This window comes from Trifolium pratense, linkage group LG1, assembly GCF_020283565.1.
Source record: "Trifolium pratense cultivar HEN17-A07 linkage group LG1, ARS_RC_1.1, whole genome shotgun sequence".
NCBI lineage: Eukaryota > Viridiplantae > Streptophyta > Magnoliopsida > Fabales > Fabaceae > Trifolium > Trifolium pratense.
The window spans coordinates 20,666,663-20,689,305 of record NC_060059.1 but is presented as its reverse complement, the minus strand read 5'-3'; the positions used below and the strand labels follow the sequence as shown (position 1 = coordinate 20,689,305).

The window sequence follows — 22,643 nt, the reverse complement described above, 5'->3', positions numbered from 1 at the left end:
TGAAATGTTAGAATTTATTGAGTTTTGAGTATAAAACTTTGATAAGTGACTTTGCAGTTCAAAAGGTTGGAAGATAAATATAAAAAATTAATAATGTACGTATAATATCAAAAAAAATTAATTTTTTTTTTGTCTTAAGCCCCAAAATTTCTATAGACGTCCCTGCTTGTATACATCCATATTGTCATTGTAAAAACTATCAACAACTCGTTTAGAATCTGAGTAAAAAAATCGCAAGCTTCACATTCTTCCACTGAACACAAAGAAGAGAAGCATTATGTATGTCTTAACAAAATTTCCATTATCATCTCCCACAAACATTCTCATGCCAAATTGCCAATAGGATTTTGTTCAGTAGAGAAAGAAGCGTCATTGTTTAGTTGCATTTGAACCTTTATGTGGATGGTTTCCACCACAATGCATTGTTGCTGCTCACATCAACAATCTCCCACAATTTCATATTACAACATCTCCAAAAACTCTCTACAATAACATAGCTACACAAGTGTGATGAAGGAAATTTTCAAAGCCTTGAAAGAATGGAAAATGAGGTGCTCAAAACTATCAGAAGATTCCGATAGATTATTCAGCAATCCATATAACCAATGTTGCCCGTCTACCTTGGAACATTTGAAGAAACTATGCCAGTTATTTTAACCTCCTGATTACAACAAACACTTGTCATCACGCAAGCAACTCTTTTGCTGCTTGTTTGTTGTTGTCAGCGTAATTTACGACAGTTCACACCTCAGAAAATTCTTAACCAGCGTCAGAACTTGAAAACTCCAGATTAAATTCCATCTGCGCTGCCGAGTTAGACTGTCAATATCAACAAGTGAACTTCAGGGTATTCTTCATGGCTTGCCTATAGCTTGAGGCTGTGGTATCCAGAAATTTTTGTTAAAATTTCATCTTCTGAATGGTGGTTGTTTCGATGCTCATTTGCAAGCACTAAAAGGACCAGGGAGGAATTATACATTGAAAGCATGTCTTCCAAGAAGCCAATCAAAGTAGCTCATGGATTAATTCCCCTAATTGTATTCATCTTTCTCTACTCACTGATGTAACTCTGGTGGCTTTTCTAAAGCTTTTTACTTGTTTGTTCTTGCCTTTCATAAAAAAAAGTTAAGCTACAAATGAACTTAACCCCCGAAAAAAGTGACAGCTGATAAGAACAACTAAACAGAAAAATCCAAAAATACCCATAGAAAACTAAAAGTTGAGACATCTGTATAACATTGAAATTAAACTGCCCGTAAACAGTGAACTATGCTTTCAGGATATTGAGATTGCGTTAAATAAAGAATCATGCAACATGAAAGCAAAAAGCAAAGAAATGAACCAGACATTCACATAATTGTGCTTGTAGGAGAAGTAAAAATGAAAGAAATAATTGCAGCTTTTTCATTAATGAATTAATATAGTAAGTACATCTCATGTGGGAGACAAAAAAAAAAATCATATATACATATTAATAGAATACCTTTTCTATGTTAAATTAATTAGACCCCACTATAATGTTGAAGCTTACAAGAAGCTAACCAACCAAGAAATATGACATTATAACGAGAGGTCCCTACTTTTTCAAAATTTCAGGCCCAATAGATTCCAACTTCCTTTCATTATCCACCGTTTCTGTCAATTCCCACCAGCAAGCAACTGTGGTATCATACGTCGGTCCTATCACCTCATTAAATTTCAATCGAGTGTACCCCACATTGTCATTGCTACCTAAGTAAAAGAACGACAAGTGAAACTCTAGGACCTGGCTGCTATGAGAAAACCTGTGTACCTTCCATGAGTGTGTGATATAAGCTACATGGACTTTTTCCTTCAAATTTACATGTGACCTTGATGAATGTGGAGAACCACCACAAGGACGGTAACATACCCAACAACTGCAGTTTGAACATGAAGCAGTAGCAACAACAACCTCAAGAATATTCTGATTACAAAAGATTATGCGTGGAATTGGAGACAATTTATACTGCCTTGTTACAGGATACAATTTGATTTCTATTAATTCAGCTCAGATAGATGGCTGAGACCTGAGCTTAATATTGATGGAACATTTCTCCCACAAACTGGGGAAGATTTTTGGCTACTCCCAGCAGAAGAATTCTCAGGTTGTTGCAACTGTGAAATGTTCGCTGACGAATCGATTTTCCAACCTTCCGAATTTGGCTTCAAGTTTCCCCCATTAAATGGAGGTCCTGCAGCTTTTGTACACAAATGCTGGCTGTTATTGAGTTGATGTTGCACTTCAGGTGGCAGAGAAGTTGTGTAATCTCCCCCAAAAGAAATTTGCATATGACCCTGTGAAAACCTTCCTTTCTCCGAAACATTTTTGGTGGTTGGAGTCTTGGATGTTATACTAGATGTGTGATGAACATGAGAACCTGTGGTTCTTCCCGTAATCTTAGAATGAGAAGTTTGGTTAGAACTTTTGCATTGAGAATGACTTTGTAACAAAACGGGGACGTTGTTTGCAAACTTTGTGGCAGAAGCGGTATTGGTGGATGAAGCTTTATTTCGATTAGCCGTGGAATGTTGATGCTGTTGCACACCATGTTGTTTCTGAAGCTGAAGCAATTGGGATGACTGTTGAGAACTTGAAGTATTACTGGAAAAAGGCATGGTTGTTATCACAGTTGAAGCAACGGAGTGACTAGGCCAACATCCATTTGAATGAGATAGCACAAAGTTAATATTCTTTGACGAATTATCAAAAACAAGGGTGGTTGGCCCATTAGTTGACGACTTACCATGAGTGGTTTTCTTTTCATCATCTTGGTGGGAGGAATTCCCTCCTCTCTTTTCTACAGTAATTGAACAAGTCTTCTGCTGAACATTATGAGGTGCACTTGCGGTTTGATATCCTTGCCGTGCAACATCAGGAAGGCTTTGAATTACCAGTGGGTTCTGTTTCATGGATGAGAAGTTAAGGTTTGAAGGAAGATTGGTTCCATTAAATGAAGCAAATGATACTGCAAATGCTTGAGATGGTACAACTTCAACTCCACCCTTTGAAACCTGTTGCTGCTTGTCACCAAAGTTTCCACTGTTGCCACCAACAATATCGGATGTTGCACATGGCTTGAAAGAAAAGTTCACTGGCTGAACTGGAATTGTGTAGTTCTGCCCTTGCAAATTCTTTAGGGGGTAAGATGTTAAATTAGCAACAGATGTTACATTCTTTTCATTCACCTCAGTCTCTTGCTTGTGAGGGCGTGACTGTAGAGTCTGTTGCTTTTGTGACTGTCGTTCCGCAGATGTGGAGTTCAAGATATTATTACCATTTAGTTGCGCACCATGCGACTGCATATGAGAAGATGAACTACTTGATGTCTGTGCAGTAAGATAACTTGGTTGCACACCGAGTAAATGTGGGTGCTGTTGTGGATGCTGAAGAGGATGGAATATTTGAGAAGAGTGCAAAGGCCCACCGAGTATATGTGTTGTTTGTGCAGAGCTTGCACCTCTGATTGCTGCAGTTGCTCCAAGAGAATTAGTTGAAATGGGGAACGAATACCCGTTATTGTGAACTATTGTCGCATAAGGAGAATTATTGGCTGAAAATTGAGGGTAGCTAAAGCTCATTGCAGTAGCAGCAGCTGGCAAAGTTGAGGAGGTACAAGGAGATCCGGCAACTGAACTCTGGGACCTATTATATGAGGATGCATTGTTAGGAGAATTCACACCTCCTGCCTGATTAGTAGCTGCTGCAACTGATGCTTGAGAAAATAGGAAAGCAGGACCATGCTGCATTCAAAATTATAGCACATTACTTTAGAAAAAGACCCATCTGAGCATATGTAAAATGGATATTAACACCTTATTTTTCAACTGTATAGAAGCAATAAAATGATAAGACCATACCACTAGATTCCCAGTTGATCCGGGCTGTGGACCCTGTTGTAGCACAAACTGCATCTTATGTACTGGATTGACATAATTAGAACCTTTAGTTGCAGTGAGATTATGATCACCTGTGGCAGCCAACCCTTTCTCTTGTGTACCATTTTGGTCAGAACTCTGGTCAGAACTCGGCAAGTGTTTCTGAGATTGCTTGTTAACGACCATACTTTCTGCTGAGATAAGACAGTTGACATTGTTGGTTTTTGTGGCACAAAGTGAACCAGAGCCAATAATTGCTGGCAAGAGGGGGTTCATCTTTGTGAACTTCTGGTGTAGGATGTTACGAGCAATGCGATAATGGGTTGCACATCTCTTCGGTTGTGATTCAGAGAGAGCAAAATCCACATGCTGCATGTTTGAATTATGAAGGAATTATTAACCATACTGTTACATGTAGATAGGTGTAGGATACTAGTATATCAGATTATTGGTACTAGCGAGAATAAAGGACTCAGATGATCACAGGTAGAAGAACAAAATTGCGAGAAATTATAATACCTGTGTGGTTGTTGATGATCCTGTAGTTTTACTTGTCTTCACAGCTGTCTGCAAGGGCGGCGTGTATCTGCCAATCATAATCATTGACCTGAGCAAAGTCACATTAAAGATATGAACATTATTAGGTAAGTTTAGAGAGGTTAAGAATGAAGAAAAAGCATATTCTTCAAAATATGACGATCTAATACCCAATAGGAGAGAGACTGCTTGGCGGTCCTGATACAACTGCTGATAGAGGCGCTGAACTGGAATGATCTGAATAAGGAAAGAAACATAAGAGACTTCTACACAATCAACAAATATCAAAATCAGAGTTGTCACTCATCCTGTATTATTAAAATCAAAATTGAAAAACTTACCAATTTTCTCCATTTTGGGATTTGACAATGCAGTAGGTTGTTCCTTATACCTATCCTGCTCTTCTAATTTATTGTTTATCTTTATGTCATTGTTTGGCATCTCCAAATAATGTTTTAGCACATCCAACTTATCCTTAAACACGGCCATCTTGGCCGTGTCTTCAATTTCTTCAGGAACTTTCTCTACTGTGACTAGCATTTCCACCTTGTCTTCAACCTTGATACTAGCTTTGCTCTTCTGCATCAGAAGTTCTAAGTTGGAATACAGAAAAACGGGACAGTAAAAAAAATGCAAGATTTATAGTCAAACCTACTCACCATTTCTAAGTCCGGAGCCAATTTTTTTATTTCTGATGTCAAATTACCCCGTGACAAGTCATTCCCTTTTGGGGACAACATCGTAGGAGGAGGAGCCTGTTAGAAAAAGGCACTCTTCAGCTATTTGACAGTAAAAAACAAAGGGAAATGTAATTGGAATGTGAATAAGAAGGATCCTCACCATCAAATCAATGTCAAACTTGCCTACTCTCTGGGTTTTATCTTCCGGAACAATAGACATCCTAATAAATTGAAACCCAGGAAAATAAGGTCTTAGATCAGCTATCCAATATAAGTGTATTCAAGAGCAATACAATAAAAATTATTATTCATTGGTGCTCACTCTCTAGTAGATGCAGAATCCTGTTTATCAGCTTCCAAATTGGAACATGATTGCAACCCCCATGTGGTGGATAAAGGCCTACCATCTGCTGAATCACCACCAAATCCAGCACCGGAATTCACTTTGTCTTCGCCAATGTCCTCTTTAGGAACCTCTGATGATCCCTTTTCATGACAAGTAGCATTACCATGATGACTGCCCACACCCGCAGGTTTCTCACCCTGAACTCTAGCCAACTCTTCAGTTGAATTGCAGTCTTTCGATTTATTCTTTTCTGGTGATAAAAAATGCCATTGAAAATTTAAAATCGGTCAAAACACACACACACACACACACACAGATATAAACAAACAAACAAACAAACAAACAAAGAATAACGAGAAAAACTCCAAAAATTCAAACTCACCAGCATCTGTAGAGGTGTTATGATTAATGGTTGGTTCAACTTTTTGTGATGAAGAGTCATGGTTCTTGGAAGTCCTCAAACCGTACAGAAGCTCTGCTATCTCAATCTCCATCTCTGATGAAGACAATTCCGATGTCTTCCCAACTTCACCAGTCGCTTTCTGCAAATAACATACAAATGAAAATTGAAAATTCAGTCCTTCAAATTCAAACATGTTAAATAAAGTTCTAATTCAAACATTGAAAAAAGTTCTAATTCAAACATATTAAAAAAACAAAAAAAAAACTTGAGCAGACCATATTCTGCTGAACAGAAACACTCTTAGAAGGCGACGCCGACGGCTCAATGCTTCGTCTCCCTGGGGAATTCACCCGGAAAATCTGCTTCTCCCCGCCGCCGCCGGAGATCCAACTTTCTTGCGTCCTTTTCACTGAAGCTGCGGAAAAACACAAACACAATAAAAGTATAAAACTCAGTCTACTGAGAAAAAAAAAAAAAACAAAGTTGAATAGAGTGAAAAAAGAAAAACAATGAAATATACGAAAAACCGCATTTGAATTATATCAACCTGAACGAGCCTTCCTTGGAACTACGACACCGATCATCTCGTCGGTTCTCTTCAACGGCGGAGATTTAGCCGGCGTAAATTTCCGGCGATGATTTTGATCGGAGACAAACGACGTCGTATTTGGCAAACAGATCCGCGATAAACCAGCATCTCGAGCATGATCGTCCAGTTCATTTCCGAACCTCTCTTCAGTGCTTCGTTCTCCTTCGTCTCCGTAAGAGTGAGAGCTTCTTCTCCTCTTACTCCTATTCAACGAATCTCTATCGTGATTCCTTCCTCTCTTACTCGGTACTTCCTTCAACTCCACTGTTTCTTCCTCTGTCAGAGATGAAAAATTTATCTGTATAAAAAACCACAAATAGACGTAAAGAGAAAACAGAAGAGAATCGTTCAAATACATACCGGAAGAATCTCTGAGAGTAATATTTCGATGTTTTCGTTTGAGAAATCCATTGATTGAAGCTATGGATGATCTTCTAGTTTTATCCATGAGATTCTGAATTCTTCTCTCATGTAATCAAAATCAGTGCGAATTAGTTTCCGATAGAAATGGCGGTTTGTTACCGGAAAATCACCGTCTACGGTGGTTGTTTAATTTGGTAGGGATGAGACAGAGGCTTTGTGAAAGGAGTACTACGGCACTTGTTCTGTGTCTCTCTCATTCTGATTGTGGCCTTTTTATTTTAGTTTGATTACGTTTGCTTTATTCATGGGGGGAATTATTAAATGCATGATTGTATTTAATGATAATCTGATCTTCGCTTTTTTAATAAGTAGGCAAATGTTAACATGTGCACCTAAGACACATGTTAAGAATACAAATATAGAAATATTTTCTTGAAACATGTGTATTATATCTTTTAAGCATTAAATTCGTTTATAATATTAAATGCAAATTTCTAATTATAGAAACCTTAACATGTGCCCTATATGCACATGTTAACAGCACCCTAATAAGTATTCTCCATTAAAAAATTAAAGATGGTGGCGTGTAAGGTTTGAATATTTTTTTTTTTCGATAAGAGGTTGGACACTTTATTAAAAAAATATTAAGTATATAAATTTTTATGATAAAATTACTTTTTTTTTAATAAAAAATTGATTAATTAATCGTTAGTTGGTTTAATGGTGATTGACGTTGAACTTAGTAGGAAGGACCACGATTATATCACACGCAATTGTGATCAAAAGGAGACAACCACTTGATGTCGGAACTGACCCTCAAACCAGATTTAACTGGTGGTAAAAAAATGATTACGTCAATAAACAAATGATAAAATTAATTTTCTAAGAATTTTTTTTATTAAATGGAGGGTCAAAGCCAAAATAAGAATTTACAAATTAATTGGTCAATTGGAATTTTTATTTTTTTTAATGAGTTTAATTATTGTGCATTGTCGGTGTAAAAATTCTTTACACATGCATCCAATGATACGTTGCCACATCATTTAATGAATATGACACATCATGTGTTTTTAAATACCATACATGATGTGTCGGTATATTATTTGATGCATGTGTAAAATAACTTTACACTAACGATGCATATAAATTAAATTCTTTTTTAATATATAAAGGAAAATAAGAGAAGAATAAAGGCATGACTACATAGAAATAGACTCCACTAAATCCTTATCAAGAAGAATACTAATATAAGGATGAATTGAATCTAGCATAACAAGCGTGAAACCAACATCATGACCTCTAAACGCAAGGGCAACAACACAATAGTTTAATTCACGGTGGATGTGAATGACATAGATTGTCAAACTTTTGAGATGGATAAGAGAGATAACCTCATGGAGAGAGGTTAAAGATGAATGATGGAAGTAAACTGATTGTTGATCATATTGACGACATGAGTTTAATTAGTTTTTAGGATGACGTGAGTCAATTGCATTTCTCTAGCAATTTGATAACCAAATATAATACTGCATAACTCGGTAAGCAAAGCATTTCCTATTCCAAGAGTACGTAAAAAAAACTTCACAAAGTGACTATGGTTATCTCTAATGAGGCCGCTACAAGCCGAAGTTCCATTTATGTAAGAGCCATCAGTGTTTATTTTAACAAAATCAATAGAAAGTTTTATTCATTGAGTATTGCGTCTAGATATATTCTCATCACTGGATGCAAAAGAAAATTTTATCTCTTTCTCAATCTTATAAGCCATATTAACCACCTTGGAAGTAATGTAATTCTCAAGTTCAGTCTCTTTAGGAAAAACTAGTAGGTTATTTCTTTCTTTCCAGATAGTCCAAACTGAAACACCAAAGAAAGTAAGTTAATCATTGTTGCTAGTGTCAATGTTCTTTGTTGTGATGTTCTAAGTCATTAAGTAACAAATATGTGTTGATCCTCTACTTAACTATATTAATTCTTAATTTTAATTTATTACTAAATGTTTCACAATAATAAACTTGTATTTTGATCTAAGTTAATCAATCCTAGATTCAAGCATATATCATGAAATCATAAGAACTAAAGATGCATAAAACCACATAATCATATCACATGAATAACATTAAACTTTTATTGAACTTCACATGATTCCAATAATACAACCATAATCATAGATTTACATATCCTAAAAGAGTATAGAAATGTAAACCTGAGGAGCACAACAACCAAAGGTAAATCTATCAACCGCCAAGGCCAGGGGTGTCGTGCCTCCGATTGTCAAAATTGTAACAGGAAATGGCTTGTGAGGTATTAGTGTTGGCGCAATCCGTATTTGGATGATGACAACCCTAAAGAATAAAGCAATTCTTCCTTTATGGATAATACTAGGATAGTACAATTTTTGCACATAGGAGATGCCAACTATCTTGTCGTTTAGTGACATAATATTCTCATTGTTTTGCCTGCACGGAGCTTTGACCCACAAGTTTACTTTTGTGGATAACCTGTCACGCAAGAGACTCCAGACCAAAATAGAAACTTTCAAGGGAACCTATTTGTGTCAAATAATTTCTTCAGCTGCATCCAAAATGACATGCTGCTGAGAAGTCAAGAGATGATATGCACCACGAATAGTGTAACCTGTAATCGGATCAAGCTGCCACTGGCACATATCTGAATGTTGTGCCTGAACCATATCGAGCCACTAAAACCCTGAACCACAAACCCTCTTTATCCATCAACATCCTCTAACACCATTTACCTATAAGAGCAATATTAAACTCACTTCAACTACCTAACTCCCAACCCGCCATACTCTTTACGTAAGCATATAGTTTTCCAACTGTTCAAAGAGATTTTCCTAAAATCTTCACCACCACCACCCAAAAAAAAAAAATTAAAAAAGATTGAATAGAAGAGATAATATACGAGGGTGAGGGAGCTTTGAAGAGGAAAAAACTTAAATTGATTACCACCCTTAAATTTCAAATCATATCAAAATTAGACTTTATAAAACCTAATTTGGTGTAGCATACTTTCATCCCTAATAAGGCCCTTTATTTTTTTTTACTTGAATGATTCTTTTTTTTGTTGAAACTTGCATGAAATATTGAATATCTGAAACAATTTGTAAATATGTATTTTTTTCATGGTTGCTCTTTGCCCCTAAATTAATTAGAATTCCTCCGTCTCTTCCTATTTATTAGGAGATATTTTTCAATAGTATAAATTTTACCAAAAAATAATTTTTATAGTGTATTTTCTTACGTGAACAATAATATTTCTTTTTAAAGCAAAACATATCTATTTTAGAAAAATGAAAAAACACACATACAAACGTATCTTAATTAATTAGTTATATAAAACAATGTTGCTCAATTGACAAAAATACCTTTTCCCTTTTCCATGGCTTTGGCTATAGTTAAATCCTCGGTGAAAAAATTTTGTATCCCTTAATTGAACAAGAGAAAAGGGTATTATTTTATTTTATCACAAAAGGAGTACAAATCAAAGCAAATATATTATTCTGACACTAAGAAAAGCAAGCTCCACAGTATTTTATTTTATATTTTAAACAAAGAAAGCAAATAGTACGCGTCTTTGAAAACTTTATTTATTATTTAAATATAGTAATGCATGAACAAGTTATATATCTTAATTAAGGTATTATAAAAAAAAAGTTTTATATCTTAGCCAATTCTAACATAAACAAGTCCTTCAAGTTAAACAAATCATTCAATTATAAAATTGAAAAAAGAATTAACAAAAGCATCCTTCATTGGCTTTTCAATATTTTTTATTTGAATTTTAATATGATATATGAAACGTCAGTAAAGGGATCTACCCCACCTCCACTTGTCTTGTACTATTGTATATAAAATAATATTATTATTACTAATGCTCCATGATTAAGATAAAATAATCAAGTTCCGTAAAAAAGAAATAAAATAATCAAGTTTATACGATTTGGTCATTGATTAATTAATGGTTCAATCACCTGCACATGACCAATCGTGACTTGAATCTTAATATAATACTTCTTTTTAAAACTGGTTGATTGAGCTTATTCTATATAGTATATATAATATATATTTTGACCTATAAGCTTAGTTATATGTTTGTCTATATATTACTATTAATGAACATGCACAACTGATGATAAGATTAATAAAGTATAAATATATTAGTGGGTTAAGACAAACCCACTCATTTAATTTAAATATAAAATATAAAATTAAAGAAACCGAAGCTTTTGTTGATTAAATAAATTTGTTGCATTCAACTTGTCTTCATAGGCAGTAGTAATATTATTAAGGCTTAAATATGTCATTAGTCCCTGCACTTGTATCATATTTTGGTATTAGTCCTTGTACTTTTTTTTGTTTGGTTTTGGTCTTTGCACTTTAAAAAAGATTTGCTTTAGGTCCCTGACGTTAGTCAACTGTTAAAAAAAATGTGAAAAGTAACGAAGTGCCATGTGGCAAAATCATTTCATGCCACGTGGCACAGTAAAAGGGTTATTTTTTAAATGCAAATAAATAAAATAATTAAAGGGGCGATGGTGAAGAGTGAAGACATAAAACACAGCAAGTTTTTTTTTTCTTTCCTTTTTAATCTTACTGTTACACTTACACTTGTTATTATTTTTTTTATAAGATGTTATTATTATTATTATTAAATACTAACGGTCAGCTAGGGCGTGTTTCACGTCTGTCTGTGTTTATTATGCAAACTTATGTAAAAATAAGAGTTTAAAGAATACGCACCGTCAGTATAAATTAATTTTACATTGACAACCAATAAGAATAAATCATTCTTCCACATCATATTAAGAAAGTGGGGTTTAGTAGGGTGATTGGCGGAAAACATGATTGGTATTGGTTGACAGTATAAAATTATTTTACACTTTTACAATGTCAGTGCATATTCTTTTTTCTCAAATAATAATTATAATAACTAGCGGGCCATGCTTTATGTCAAAAAAAAAAGATATGTTTTATGCTGTGAAGCCCCGATACTCTAAAAATGGTGAAGTATCATGTCCGATACGTACTCGATATCGATACTCGTCTGATACTATGATATTATGAAGTGTAACAAAAATTAGATAATAATAATATTAATTTCTGATACTTCTTCAATACTATAAAGTACTTTCCCGATATAATGTAATAAACATAATCAATTTAATTATTTTATTTAATTGAAAATAAAAAATAATCCTTTTACAGTGCCACATGGCATGAAATGATTGGGCCACATGGCACTCGGTTACTGTTCACGTTTTTTTTAACAGTTGGCTAACGGTAGGGACCTAAAGCAAATCTTTTTTTAAAGTGCAATGACCAAAATCAAACAAAATAAAGTGTAAGGACCAATACCAAAATATGATACAAGTGCAGGGACTGATGACATATTTAAGCCTATTATTAATTTAATTATCCGTGAAGCCATCATTCACACTTTTCATTTCGGAGCATCGTTGTGTTTAGGTTATGGTATTGAAAATGCCATTTATTTGATTTGGATGACATGTTATTGATCGGTTTGAAAGGAAACATAACAATCGTACTTTTAAGAGTAAGACTTTGTCTAAGAATCAATCGATGAGAAGTATTAAAATAGTTTTGATAATGGCTTAAAATTAGGAAAAAAAAACTTTAGTTTTGATTGCCATCGGTGATGGACAAATTTTGTTGTTTGTTTGAGTATCTTATAGCTGATTTTTAGTATGCAGGATAAGGATGATAGTCTCTCGGAGGATTTCTATCTTTTATGCTCTTGATCTTGGTGCGAAGAAATTGTTGCATTATTTTTCTTCAAAAATCAGGATGTTTTGTGACATATGGCTAGAGATTCTTCATAGATTCTACTATCTTCTTTCATCCCTTGAGCTTGTATGTTACTAGCCTTGTGATCCGATTTGGATTAAACTCACTATATTCTCATTAGGCATTTCTTGTGCTTATTTATTGTTATTTTTTTGGCTTATTCAAACAAATGTGAATAATCTTAAATGAGGAGGGATCCGTTGACTCTACGAGTAAGTCTTCATTGACTTATTCCGCTTAATAACTCGATATCGGCATTATATTTCTTCGATCCAACCGTTGAATTCAAAGATCTTATTGAGCAGATCAACTCCACAAAATTTTATATAAATTCAAAAAATGTAGTTATGTATTTAGACTATTGAAATTCAACGGTTTTTTTAAAAGTTTGTCGTACGTTCAATTGAAGATATCAGAAAAAGTATCAATCGATTTTGAATTTTTTAAAAAATTTGTAGAGTTGATCTACTCAATGAGATTTTTGAATTCAACGGTTGAATTGAAGAAATATAATGCCGATATCGAGTTATTAAGCGGAGTAAGTCAATGAAGACTTACTCCTAGAATCAACGAATCCCTCCTCATTTTAAATTATATATATTATTTTCTCTCATACTTTTCGAAGTATTTTTAATGTAATTTCTCGTTATATTATTATACTATTTGATCGTGCTGACCAGAATGATGCGACTTCGCCGGCGTTTGCGGTGGTTGAGAGCGTTTGAGACCCCTGTTGGAGCGGAGGGGGGTTGTGTACCTGCAGGCACTCCGACGCTCAAGTCAGTATGTGTGTAAGGTTTTCTTAGCTATAAAATGCGTACCTTGCAAATGAAGTGGAGATGCATATATATAGCCCCCAGCGCTGGGCTAAGGCCCTTGATGGCATTAATGGTCATCAAGTGGCTGCCGGAAAACGGCTAAGGAGCCATGATGTGCAGTTAATGCTCATCATTCCGGTTTACGGCCGTTACAATACGCAAGGGTATCTGACCGTTAGGACGTGCTCGGATGGTATGCGTGTTCGACACCCACTGATGCTCGAGCTCTAAGCTCGGCCCAGAACAGGAGCCCCCCAAGTCGTTATGCTCGTAGGCGAGGGTAATGACTTGAAGCTTTATCGATTCATCTCGATTTACCGAACGTAACAGATCCGAGCTGGGCGGCTGAATTTTCGCAGCGTCCCTGTGGTCAAAGTCAAGCTTTGGAAAGGGAAAATCGTTTATTCCAAATGGTCAATCCTAGGTTTCTGCAGCCGCCTCTCGCATTTATGGGATGTCAGGTGTGGTGACTGGTCCTTTGGGCGGCAAGTTTTGCTATAAATACTTGCTTATGCTTTGGCTTCCCATATCCTGAGTTTGAAGGCTAGCGATGGATAATAGGGATTCCAAGAAGGTTGTTGCTGATGGCTCTGAGTCTCGAAGAGGAAAAAAGAGAGCGGAGGTTCCTAAGCCTGCGCCGGCTCGTTCTCAAAAGGGGAAAGAAGCCAAGGTGATGTTCCCTTCCTCGGATACTTCTGATACCTCAAGTTCCGACGAATCGGCGGATTTCATTGGGGCAATCGAGGAGTTCCTGAGGGCTCGTCAATCTCCCCACCTCTATCCTCCCGGCCCTGCCTCTGGTGAAGGAGGGTCCCAGGTTGGGAAAGAGGCTAAGATATGGCCAGAGGAGGTGCTGTGGACTGATTCGGATTCCGCAATTAGCTGAGGTTCCGAGCACGAGGATTAGGTGCTCGGTTCCCCTTGTAATCTTCTTCCCTTTGTAATGGACTATCATTAATAAAATAATTCTCCTTTGAATTTTCCGAGCATAGTTTATTTGCACTCATGCTTTATGTATGCCTTTAATTTAAATGATGTCGAGGATTTTCCGATTGATCCCGAGCAGACTTTTCGATCAAAAACCGTACTCCCTTTTCGAGCATGTTTTCAATTTTACAAATTTGTCGAGGATCACGGTGTTCTTATTCGGTTGCTGCGGCCTTCCCCGTATTTTTAGCAAAGAAATAAGGGGAATGGAATCCGAGGATCTTGCATTTGCCTTTTTTGGTTGCGATTTTCTCGGGATGTGGTGTCTTGGATTTCGCGAGATTTGCGCGAGCAGACGGGTGTGACTTGAAAGGACGAGTCGCTTCGTTTCCTTTCGCCACGTGTAAAGGCTATGAAATAGCACTCGAGTGGCTATTCTCTGAGATTTGAACTTCGAGGTCGTTTTGGACCGTTGGATTTTCGCGCCTTTTCGTTTCTCCTGAGATCAAATCTGGGCCACTTGATCGTGATTGATCCGGACCGTTGGATCGATCCTGTGGTTCAGATGGAAGCGGCGCGAATTTTCCTGTACGGATGCGTTGGCCTATATATAGGAGGGAGGTTTTTTCGTTTGAAACTTTTCAGTTTCTTACTCATTTTCTCCATCGTTAGCCTTTCCTTTTCAAGCTTCCTCTGGTGGTTTTGCTCCTCCGGCGTTTTTCTACTACAAACTCCTTACTCCTATCTTCATTTAACCAACAAGTAAGTGTTTCATCCTTTTAATCTTTGAAGATTTTGTTTGGATTTTACTTTAGATTGTTGTAGATAGTTCACGCGGTAGGGGGTTGTAGTGTGTGTTTTTCATGTAGCTTGGGTAGTCTTTTTGGAGGTTGTAGATGGTGATTAGCACCCTTTTCGCCCCAAAAGAAGGGTTTTTCGCGGTTTCTAGGCGAAAAATCGCTTGTTTTCACCAACTGACGGTTGGGTTTTATCTTAGAACAGTGTCGAGCACCACATGCGTTTCGTGCTCGGTTGTTTACATGAATTTCGCGTTCGGAGAGATTATTTGTCACCTTTAGTTTCCGCGTAATCTTTTGTTTGAGATCCTCGCCCTTTCGCTTGATTTGGCGGTGGAAGGGTGGATTTGAATGTCGAATTCATTTTTCCTTCCTCTGCTTTTTCAGGTTTTCTAGATGGCTGAGGGATCTCAAAGTGACTTCGCGTTCGTAGATCAACAGCCTTCCTCATCGATTCGCATCCGAGCCGACGTTTCATGGGTGGCGGATGAACCCCGAGAGACGGAGTCAGTTTATCAGGATTGCGAGAGCGACATCCCAGAGACGATGTGCACGGATATTCAGACTCCTCCTACCGAAGACTTCGAGGTGCGGATTCCCACTGCTCGCCACAGGATCTGCGGCAATTGGGCTTGGGGGACGATCCCCATGTACGAGATTGCTTTTAAGCATCTGGGAATTCGACTGCCCTTCACCGATCTGGAAGTGTCCATCTTTCGGCATCTTCGGTTAGCCCATTCTCAACTGCACCCGAACTCGTTGGCCTTTATCAAGGCTTTCGAAAAGACTGCTGAGTATTTGGGTCTGGGCCCCACCTTGCCTTTATTTTTCTATCATTTTGGCCTTCAACGGAGCTGTCCTCGGGGGGAACAGGCAAAAGGGAAGCTCGCGAAGGGTGCTCCAGTACCGGGCATCAAACATGGATGGGTTTCTTTGAGGCAACGGAGACGCCTCTTTGATATGTTTGACGAGTCAGTCCGGGGGTTCAAGTCCGTGTTCTATGGAGTTAGGCCAATCACGACGAAAGGTTGGAACAATTTCGTTCGTAGGGGAAATCGAATTGATGAGCTTGGACAGGAAGTGCTTGACGAGCAGGGTCTCCCTATAGAGGAGGATTTTGCTAGATTCCCGTTCTATTGGCGCAGGGATCATTATTCCATGTCGACCAAAGAATTTGTGTTTACGCTGGGAGCGTTATCAGCTGAGGAGAGAGCTGACTATAAAAAATTATTAGAGTTTGTGGAGGGCTTGCCTCCTTTCCTTCTGAGTGACTCGAATGGCGAGCCTTTGCTTGGGGAAGATGGTTGAAGGTTGACCTGCCCGAAGGTGATCGCCACGAAAGAGTTGCTCGCCTGCGATACCTCGGAAAAATTGGCCGCTTTTTGGAGTATGCTCGCAGCTTTCTTTTACTTACTTTTTAACTGTTTTTGCTTCTTTTACTTGCTCGCATTTTTACTTGTTCGCCTTCTGTTTTGCTAACCGTTGCTCTGATTTGCGTAGGTACAATGACCAGTGGATCTGCCGCTCTCCGCAAAGCTCGTGCCGCCAAGAACAAGAGGGAGGCGAGCAGTGCTGCTACAACTTCTTCTGCCCCTCAGTCTCCCACAGCTTCCAACGTGGATCGCTCGAAGAGGACTCGACTGGAGGAGGAAACCTCTTCTCGACAGGATCATGTGATCGTGGATCTTTCTGGCCAGGATGATCCTCCTCTTCCCGGTCCCCACAAGTTGACTGCCGGTGTTCCCGCCGATGATTTTGTCCTCCCTCCACTTTATGCTCATAGCGAGCTACTGACCGGAGCTACCAAAGTGAAGATTAATCCTGCGGATGAAGCCATCCTATCGGATATGGGTCCCGAGGTTCTCCGTGCCGAGATAGCTGCCCAATCCATGGCTCTACTCAAATTGATCGAGGTGTCGACTTTTTTGAATGGTCGGGAGTGCAAGTATTTGGAGGAGAGGGACGAAGCTCGCAAGGAGTTGCCTTTGTTGCAGCGGAGGTTGGCAGAATCCGAGGCCTCCTGCGAGGTGTTCAGGGAGGAGCGCAAGACCCTCTCGGCCAATCTCAAGGAAGCGGAGGATAGGCTCAAGACGGTGTCCGAGGAGAGGGATAGTGCCGTGCAGAAGGTTGATGAGCAGAAGGATTTGATTGGCGAGCTGGAAGGGAAATTGGAGAGGCTCCAAGTCACCGGGGTTGTTGAAGATCGGGAAAAGGAGCTCGATCCTCAAGGGGAGTATGCTTCCTCCTCTCGTGCTGATTTGATCGCCAAGATCCAGGAGCTTGAGTCCAACATGGTGGCTGCTGCAGCTTTTAGTTTCAACAACGCAGTGGCTCAGCTCAGGATTCTCAACCCCGGTTTGAACGAGGAGGGTTTAGATGAGGAGAAGGAGGTGAGAGATGGAGCTATTGTCACCCCTCCTGATGATGAAGTGTAAATTTATTTTTTCTTCTTTGTTTCGCTCGGGCACTTGCCCTTTTTGATGTAACCGACAATTATGGCCCTTCGGAGTCTTTAACTATCAGTACTTTGATTTATTCTCTTGCCTTTTTACCTTTATCTCATATCTAGACTTAGGCTTTGTATGGCGATGTTTTCAATTTCCTCTGAGTGTCGAATCGGCCGTTCGTATGCTTCACCGTTTTTAGGTTCGTGCCTTGATTATTTTTTCGTAGCGACGACCTGTATTCCTGTGCTCGACTAGCTTTGAGGTTTTTAACTTAATAAATTCCCAAACATTCTATGCGCCGAGCTATGTAATTCTTCGCGCTAGTGTGTGTCTGGACGGTGGTCATCGTTATGATAGCTGGTACCATTGATGCCGAGCTTAGAAGGTGTGGGGAACCGTTCTAAGTGTTTGGAGATGTTAATCCAAACTATCAACGAGGAGAGGGGCTGTTGTTAAGCTTTCCTCCTCGGGGTGTGAACATCCCATCGCGAGCTGGGGTTCTACCGGACGTGTACTACGATGATGGTGTTCCGTGGTCTAGAACTATCCTCGCCAACATCATCGAGTTCCAAATGTCTCGACTTTGTTTTCTATTTTAAGATTCATGCCCGTACCTAAGCACTCCTCCGTTGTATAGGCGTGCTTCTCGTGGGCGAAGGCACAGCCTTCGTCGAGGGGTGACTTTGAGCTCCCCTCAACTGTAGTATTGTTTGAGCTTTTCGGCGTTCCAAGGTCGAGGGATTTCTTTTCCGTAAAGATCTTCCAAATAATAGGCACCGTTTTCGGTTTTGGCTCGAACACGATAAGGTCCCTCCCAGTTTGCCGCGAGTTTACCCTCGCGAGAATCTTTTTGGTTGCGTCGGAGTACTAGTGTTCCGACGTCGAATTCTCGCTTGATGACCTTTTTGTCATGCCGTTTTGCTATTTTTTGTTTTAAAGTAGCTTCTCGGAGGGCTGCGCCGTCTCGGAGTTCTTCCAAGAGGTCGAGCTCCTCTCTGAGCATTTCGTGATTATCTTCCCCTTCAAGGGGTACTTCCGTTCGGAAGGAGGATGCTCCGGTTTCTACTGGAATTACGGCCTCTGTTCCGTACGTCAGTCGGAAGGGCGTTTCTCCCGTTGTAGAGTGTGGAGTGGTTCGGTAGGACCAGAGTACGCTGTGTAGTTCTTCTGTCCATTTTCCCTTTGCTTCATCCAACCTTCGTTTGAGTCCTCGTAATATAACCCTGTTCGCAGCTTCGGCTTGGCCGTTCGTTTGGGGGTGTTCGACAGAGGTGAAATGTTGGGTTGTACCTATCTTTGCCATAAATTCTCGCACTTTCTTGTCCGTGAATTGAGTCCCGTTATCTGTAACGACAACTTGAGGGATCCCAAACCTTGCAAGTATATTGCGTTTGAAGAATCGCAATACATTGAATGTTGTGATGTGGGCGAGAGGTTCGGCTTCGATCCATTTTGTGAAGTAGTCGACAGCTACTATTAAGTATTTATTTTGTCCTGCTGCCGTTGGAAATGGTCCTAAGAGGTCCATCCCCCACCAAGAAAACGGCCATGGGGACGATAGCGTTTTTAGCTCGTTTGGAGGGGCCAAGTGCATGTCTCCGTGACGTTGGCATTTGTCGCATTTTTTGACATGCTCCTTTGCGTCTGCTTGCATGGTAGGCCAATAGAATCCTGCTCGCAAGGCCTTTCTGGCCAAGGAGCGTCCACCGATGTGTTGACCGTTTATTCCTTCGTGGATCTCGCCGAGGATCGAGGCTACCTCGCTTTCCTCGACACACCTTAGTAGAGGGATGGCAAATCCTCGGCGGTACATTTTTCCATTTAGGATTACGTATGCGCAGGCTCTCCTTTTTACCTTAGCCGCCTCCTTCTTATCAAGTGGGAGGTTTCCAGTGTTCAGAAATTCGAACACGGGTGTCATCCAGCTGTTGGTGTCGATCTCGCATATCAGGAATACCTCGGTGGGTTTCACTATGCTTGGTTTGGATAGCGTTTCCTGAATAAGCGATTGATTTCCGCCTTTCTTTTTCTTAGTGCTTGCGAGCTTTGATAAGATATCTGCTCTTGCATTGTGTTCGCGAGGAACGTGCTTGATTTCGGTTTGTCTGAATTTGGTTAACTTTTCTTTGATCAAGTTTAAATATTCCGTGAGTCGCTCGTCTTTTGTTTGGTATTCCCCGGTTATTTGTGATGCGACGAGCTGTGAGTCCGTGAATATTTTAATTTCCTCGGCTTCCATATCCTGAGCCAACCTTAATCCTGCCAAGAAAGCTTCGTATTCGGCTTGGTTGTTTGTGGTTGGAAAGGCGAGCTCGAGTGAAACTTCTATGAGCGCTCCTTCACCGCTTTCGAGTATGATACCTGCACCACTCCCTTGTGGATTCGAGGACCCATCTACGAAGATGGTCCATTTGTTTTTGTCCGGGGTAGATGGTGTGGTCATCTCGGCTATGAAGTCTGCTAGCACTTGGGCTTTTAAAGCCTTTCTGCTTTCGAAAAAGATTTCGAATTCGGACAACTCGAGCGACCATTTTAGCATTCGTCCTGTCATATCCGGCCTCGCAAGGAGTTGCTTAATTGGTTGATCTGTTCGAACCACGATGGAATGAGCTAAGAAATAGTGTCTCAGCTTCCTCGCGGCCATGACTACTGCTAAGGCCGTTTTTTCAATCTGTAAGTATCGGAGTTCTGGTCCTTGCAGAGCCTTACTCACGAAATAGACGGGTTTTTGCCCTTGCTCGGTTTCTCTTATGAGAACGGCGCTGATGGCCTCCGATGCTACGGCGAGATAAAGATACAAGGTTTCCCCTTCGTTGGGTCGTGTTAGGACTGGAGGTTCGGATAGTGCCCGTTTTAAGTGTTGTAGCGCATCCTCGCATTCTTTTGTCCATTCAAATGCGGATTCTTTTCTAAGTAATTTGAATAAAGGTAGCGCGTGTTGAGCAGATTTTGCGACAAAACGAGATAAGGCCGTGAGCATCCCGTTTAATGATTGGATTGATTTCTTTGAGTCCGGCGTAGGGAATTCAAAGAATGCTCTGCATTTATCGGGGTTGGCTTCGATTCCTCTTTCGGTTAAGTAAAACCCGAGGAATTTCCCAGCTTTTACGCCGAACGTGCATTTTTCAGGATTGAATCTCATGTTATACTTTCTCGCTTGGTCGAATACTCTTTTTAGATGGGCTGTATGATCGACTTCCTCTTCGGATTTGACGATCATATCATCCATGTAGACTTCGAGCATGTCACCGATTTCATTATTGAAGACTTTGTTCATCATCCTTTGGTATGTGGCGCCTGCGTTTTTAAGCCCGAAAGGCATTACGTTGTAATAATAATTACCGGATTCGGTCATAAACGCTGTTTTCTTTTTATCGATTTCAGCCATTTTTATTTGATTATAACCCGAGTACGCATCCATAAACGATAGTAATTTAAATCCTGATGAATTATCTACTAATTTGTCTATGTTAGGTAAAGGGTAAGCGTCTTTAGGGCAAGCCCTATTAAGATCGGTATAATCAACACACATGCGCCATTTTCCATTCGATTTCTTAACAAGTACAACATTGGATAGCCAGGCGGTATACCTAGCTTCCGAAATGAAATTTGCCTCGAGGAGGTCTTTTACAGCTTTTTCAGCAGCCTCCGCTTTTTCGGGAGACTGCTTCCTACGCCGCTGAACAACGGCACTAGCCCTAGGATCTAAAGTCAACTGGTGACAGGCGACCTCAGGGTCGATACCAGGCATCTCTGCAGCGCTCCAGGCGAACAGTTCAGCATTATCCTTAAGGCAGGCGATCAGTTGCTTTTTGACCAAGTCGGGGAGCCCAGTTCCAATCTTGATCCCTTTGAGGGGGTCTTCGCCCAAGGGCACCAGTTCGAAATCTCTGTCCGGGATGGGGCGGTAGATTTTCTTTTCAGCATCGGTGAGGTCCTTTTGTTTTTCTTCTTGATGCTCCTTTTTTGTGAGTCGAGCATCTATGTCGACGGAACCTCCAATAGTGTTTACCCCCGGATTTTTCTTTTCAGTTTTCTTGGGGGTTGCCACGGTGCTCAGATTTTTTGCCGCGGCCTCGAAACATCTCCTCGCAGCAGCTATATCGCCGTTGATGGTGGCGACCTGGCCGTCCGGTGTGTAGTATTTCAGCTTTAGGTGAACGGTGGACGACACAGCAAACAGCTCCGCTAAGGTAGTTCTGCCGATGATGCAGTTGTACAGCGAGGGACAGTCGACGACCATGAATTGCGTCCTCACGGATTTCATAGTCCTTTCCTCGCCGAAGGTGACGATGAGGTCCACGTATCCCCAAGGTTTGGTAGTCGACCCGTTGAACCCCTGAAGGTCGGGTCCTACATATGGAACCAAGTTCTTCTCCGACAGCTGTAGAGTTTTGAATAGCCCCGAGTACATTACGTCGCACGAGCTCCCCTGATCTACGAGGATGCGGTGGACGTCGAAGTTCGCCATACGAGCCCTTACCAGTAGCGGAATCTGATAGTTTTGTGAGCCCCCAGGAACTTCTGATTTGTAGAAGGCCAGCGGGTCGGAGTCTCCCTCAGGTTTGGTGACGGTGATGGGAGTCACTGAGCAAACGTTTTCCAGCTCCTCGAACTTTCTTTTTACCGATCCGAGGGTGATTTTGTTTAGCCCTCCACCTGTTATCACCAGTGCTTTTGGGAAATTTTCCCATGAGCCATTCAGGTGGGCGTTGAAATGCCTCATGAGCGCTCCCTCGTCTGACCCCGGGGATGGGAGTGGAATTTCAGGTGCGGAGATGGCAAGCGCCTGAGGGGCGATGCCTCTGTTTTCCTGCTCAGGAACATCAATGGCCATTGCGACCTCTTGAGGCTCCCGCCTTGGTTGTTGTTGTTGTTGTTGTTGTGCTTGTTCGTCGTTCTGAACATATCTTCGGGCATAACCCTTTTGTATCAGAATCTCGATGGCATCTTTTAAGTGGACACAGTCCTCAGTGACGTGTCCATGGCTTTTATGATAGCGACAAAATTT

The 22,643-nt window shown here is 40.1% G+C and overlaps 1 protein-coding gene across 3 annotated transcripts; it reads right to left on the bottom strand.

The window, feature by feature from the left end:
• Positions 1-1,381: 1,381 nt before the first annotated feature.
• LOC123889776 (protein TIME FOR COFFEE-like) lies at positions 1,382-7,155 on the bottom strand. Of its 3 annotated transcripts, XM_045940993.1 has the most exons (13): positions 6,813-7,126; positions 6,411-6,728; positions 6,139-6,278; positions 5,843-6,002; positions 5,437-5,710; positions 5,275-5,335; positions 5,094-5,189; positions 4,776-5,013; positions 4,605-4,671; positions 4,417-4,504; positions 3,880-4,266; positions 2,263-3,762; positions 2,041-2,219 (listed from the first exon to the last, which is right to left on the bottom strand). In XM_045940993.1, the coding sequence occupies exons 1-13, from the start codon at positions 6,898-6,900 to the stop codon at positions 2,187-2,189; spliced, it is 3,450 nt and encodes a 1,149-aa protein (XP_045796949.1). In that variant the 5' UTR covers positions 6,901-7,126; the 3' UTR covers positions 2,041-2,186. The 3 variants fall into 3 exon arrangements, with proteins under 3 accessions (XP_045795560.1, XP_045796213.1, XP_045796949.1); XM_045939604.1 differs by having other exon boundaries at positions 1,382-3,762; positions 6,813-7,155; XM_045940257.1 differs by having other exon boundaries at positions 1,382-3,762; positions 4,776-5,010; positions 6,813-7,124.
• Between the last annotated feature and the right edge of the window lie 15,488 nt (positions 7,156-22,643).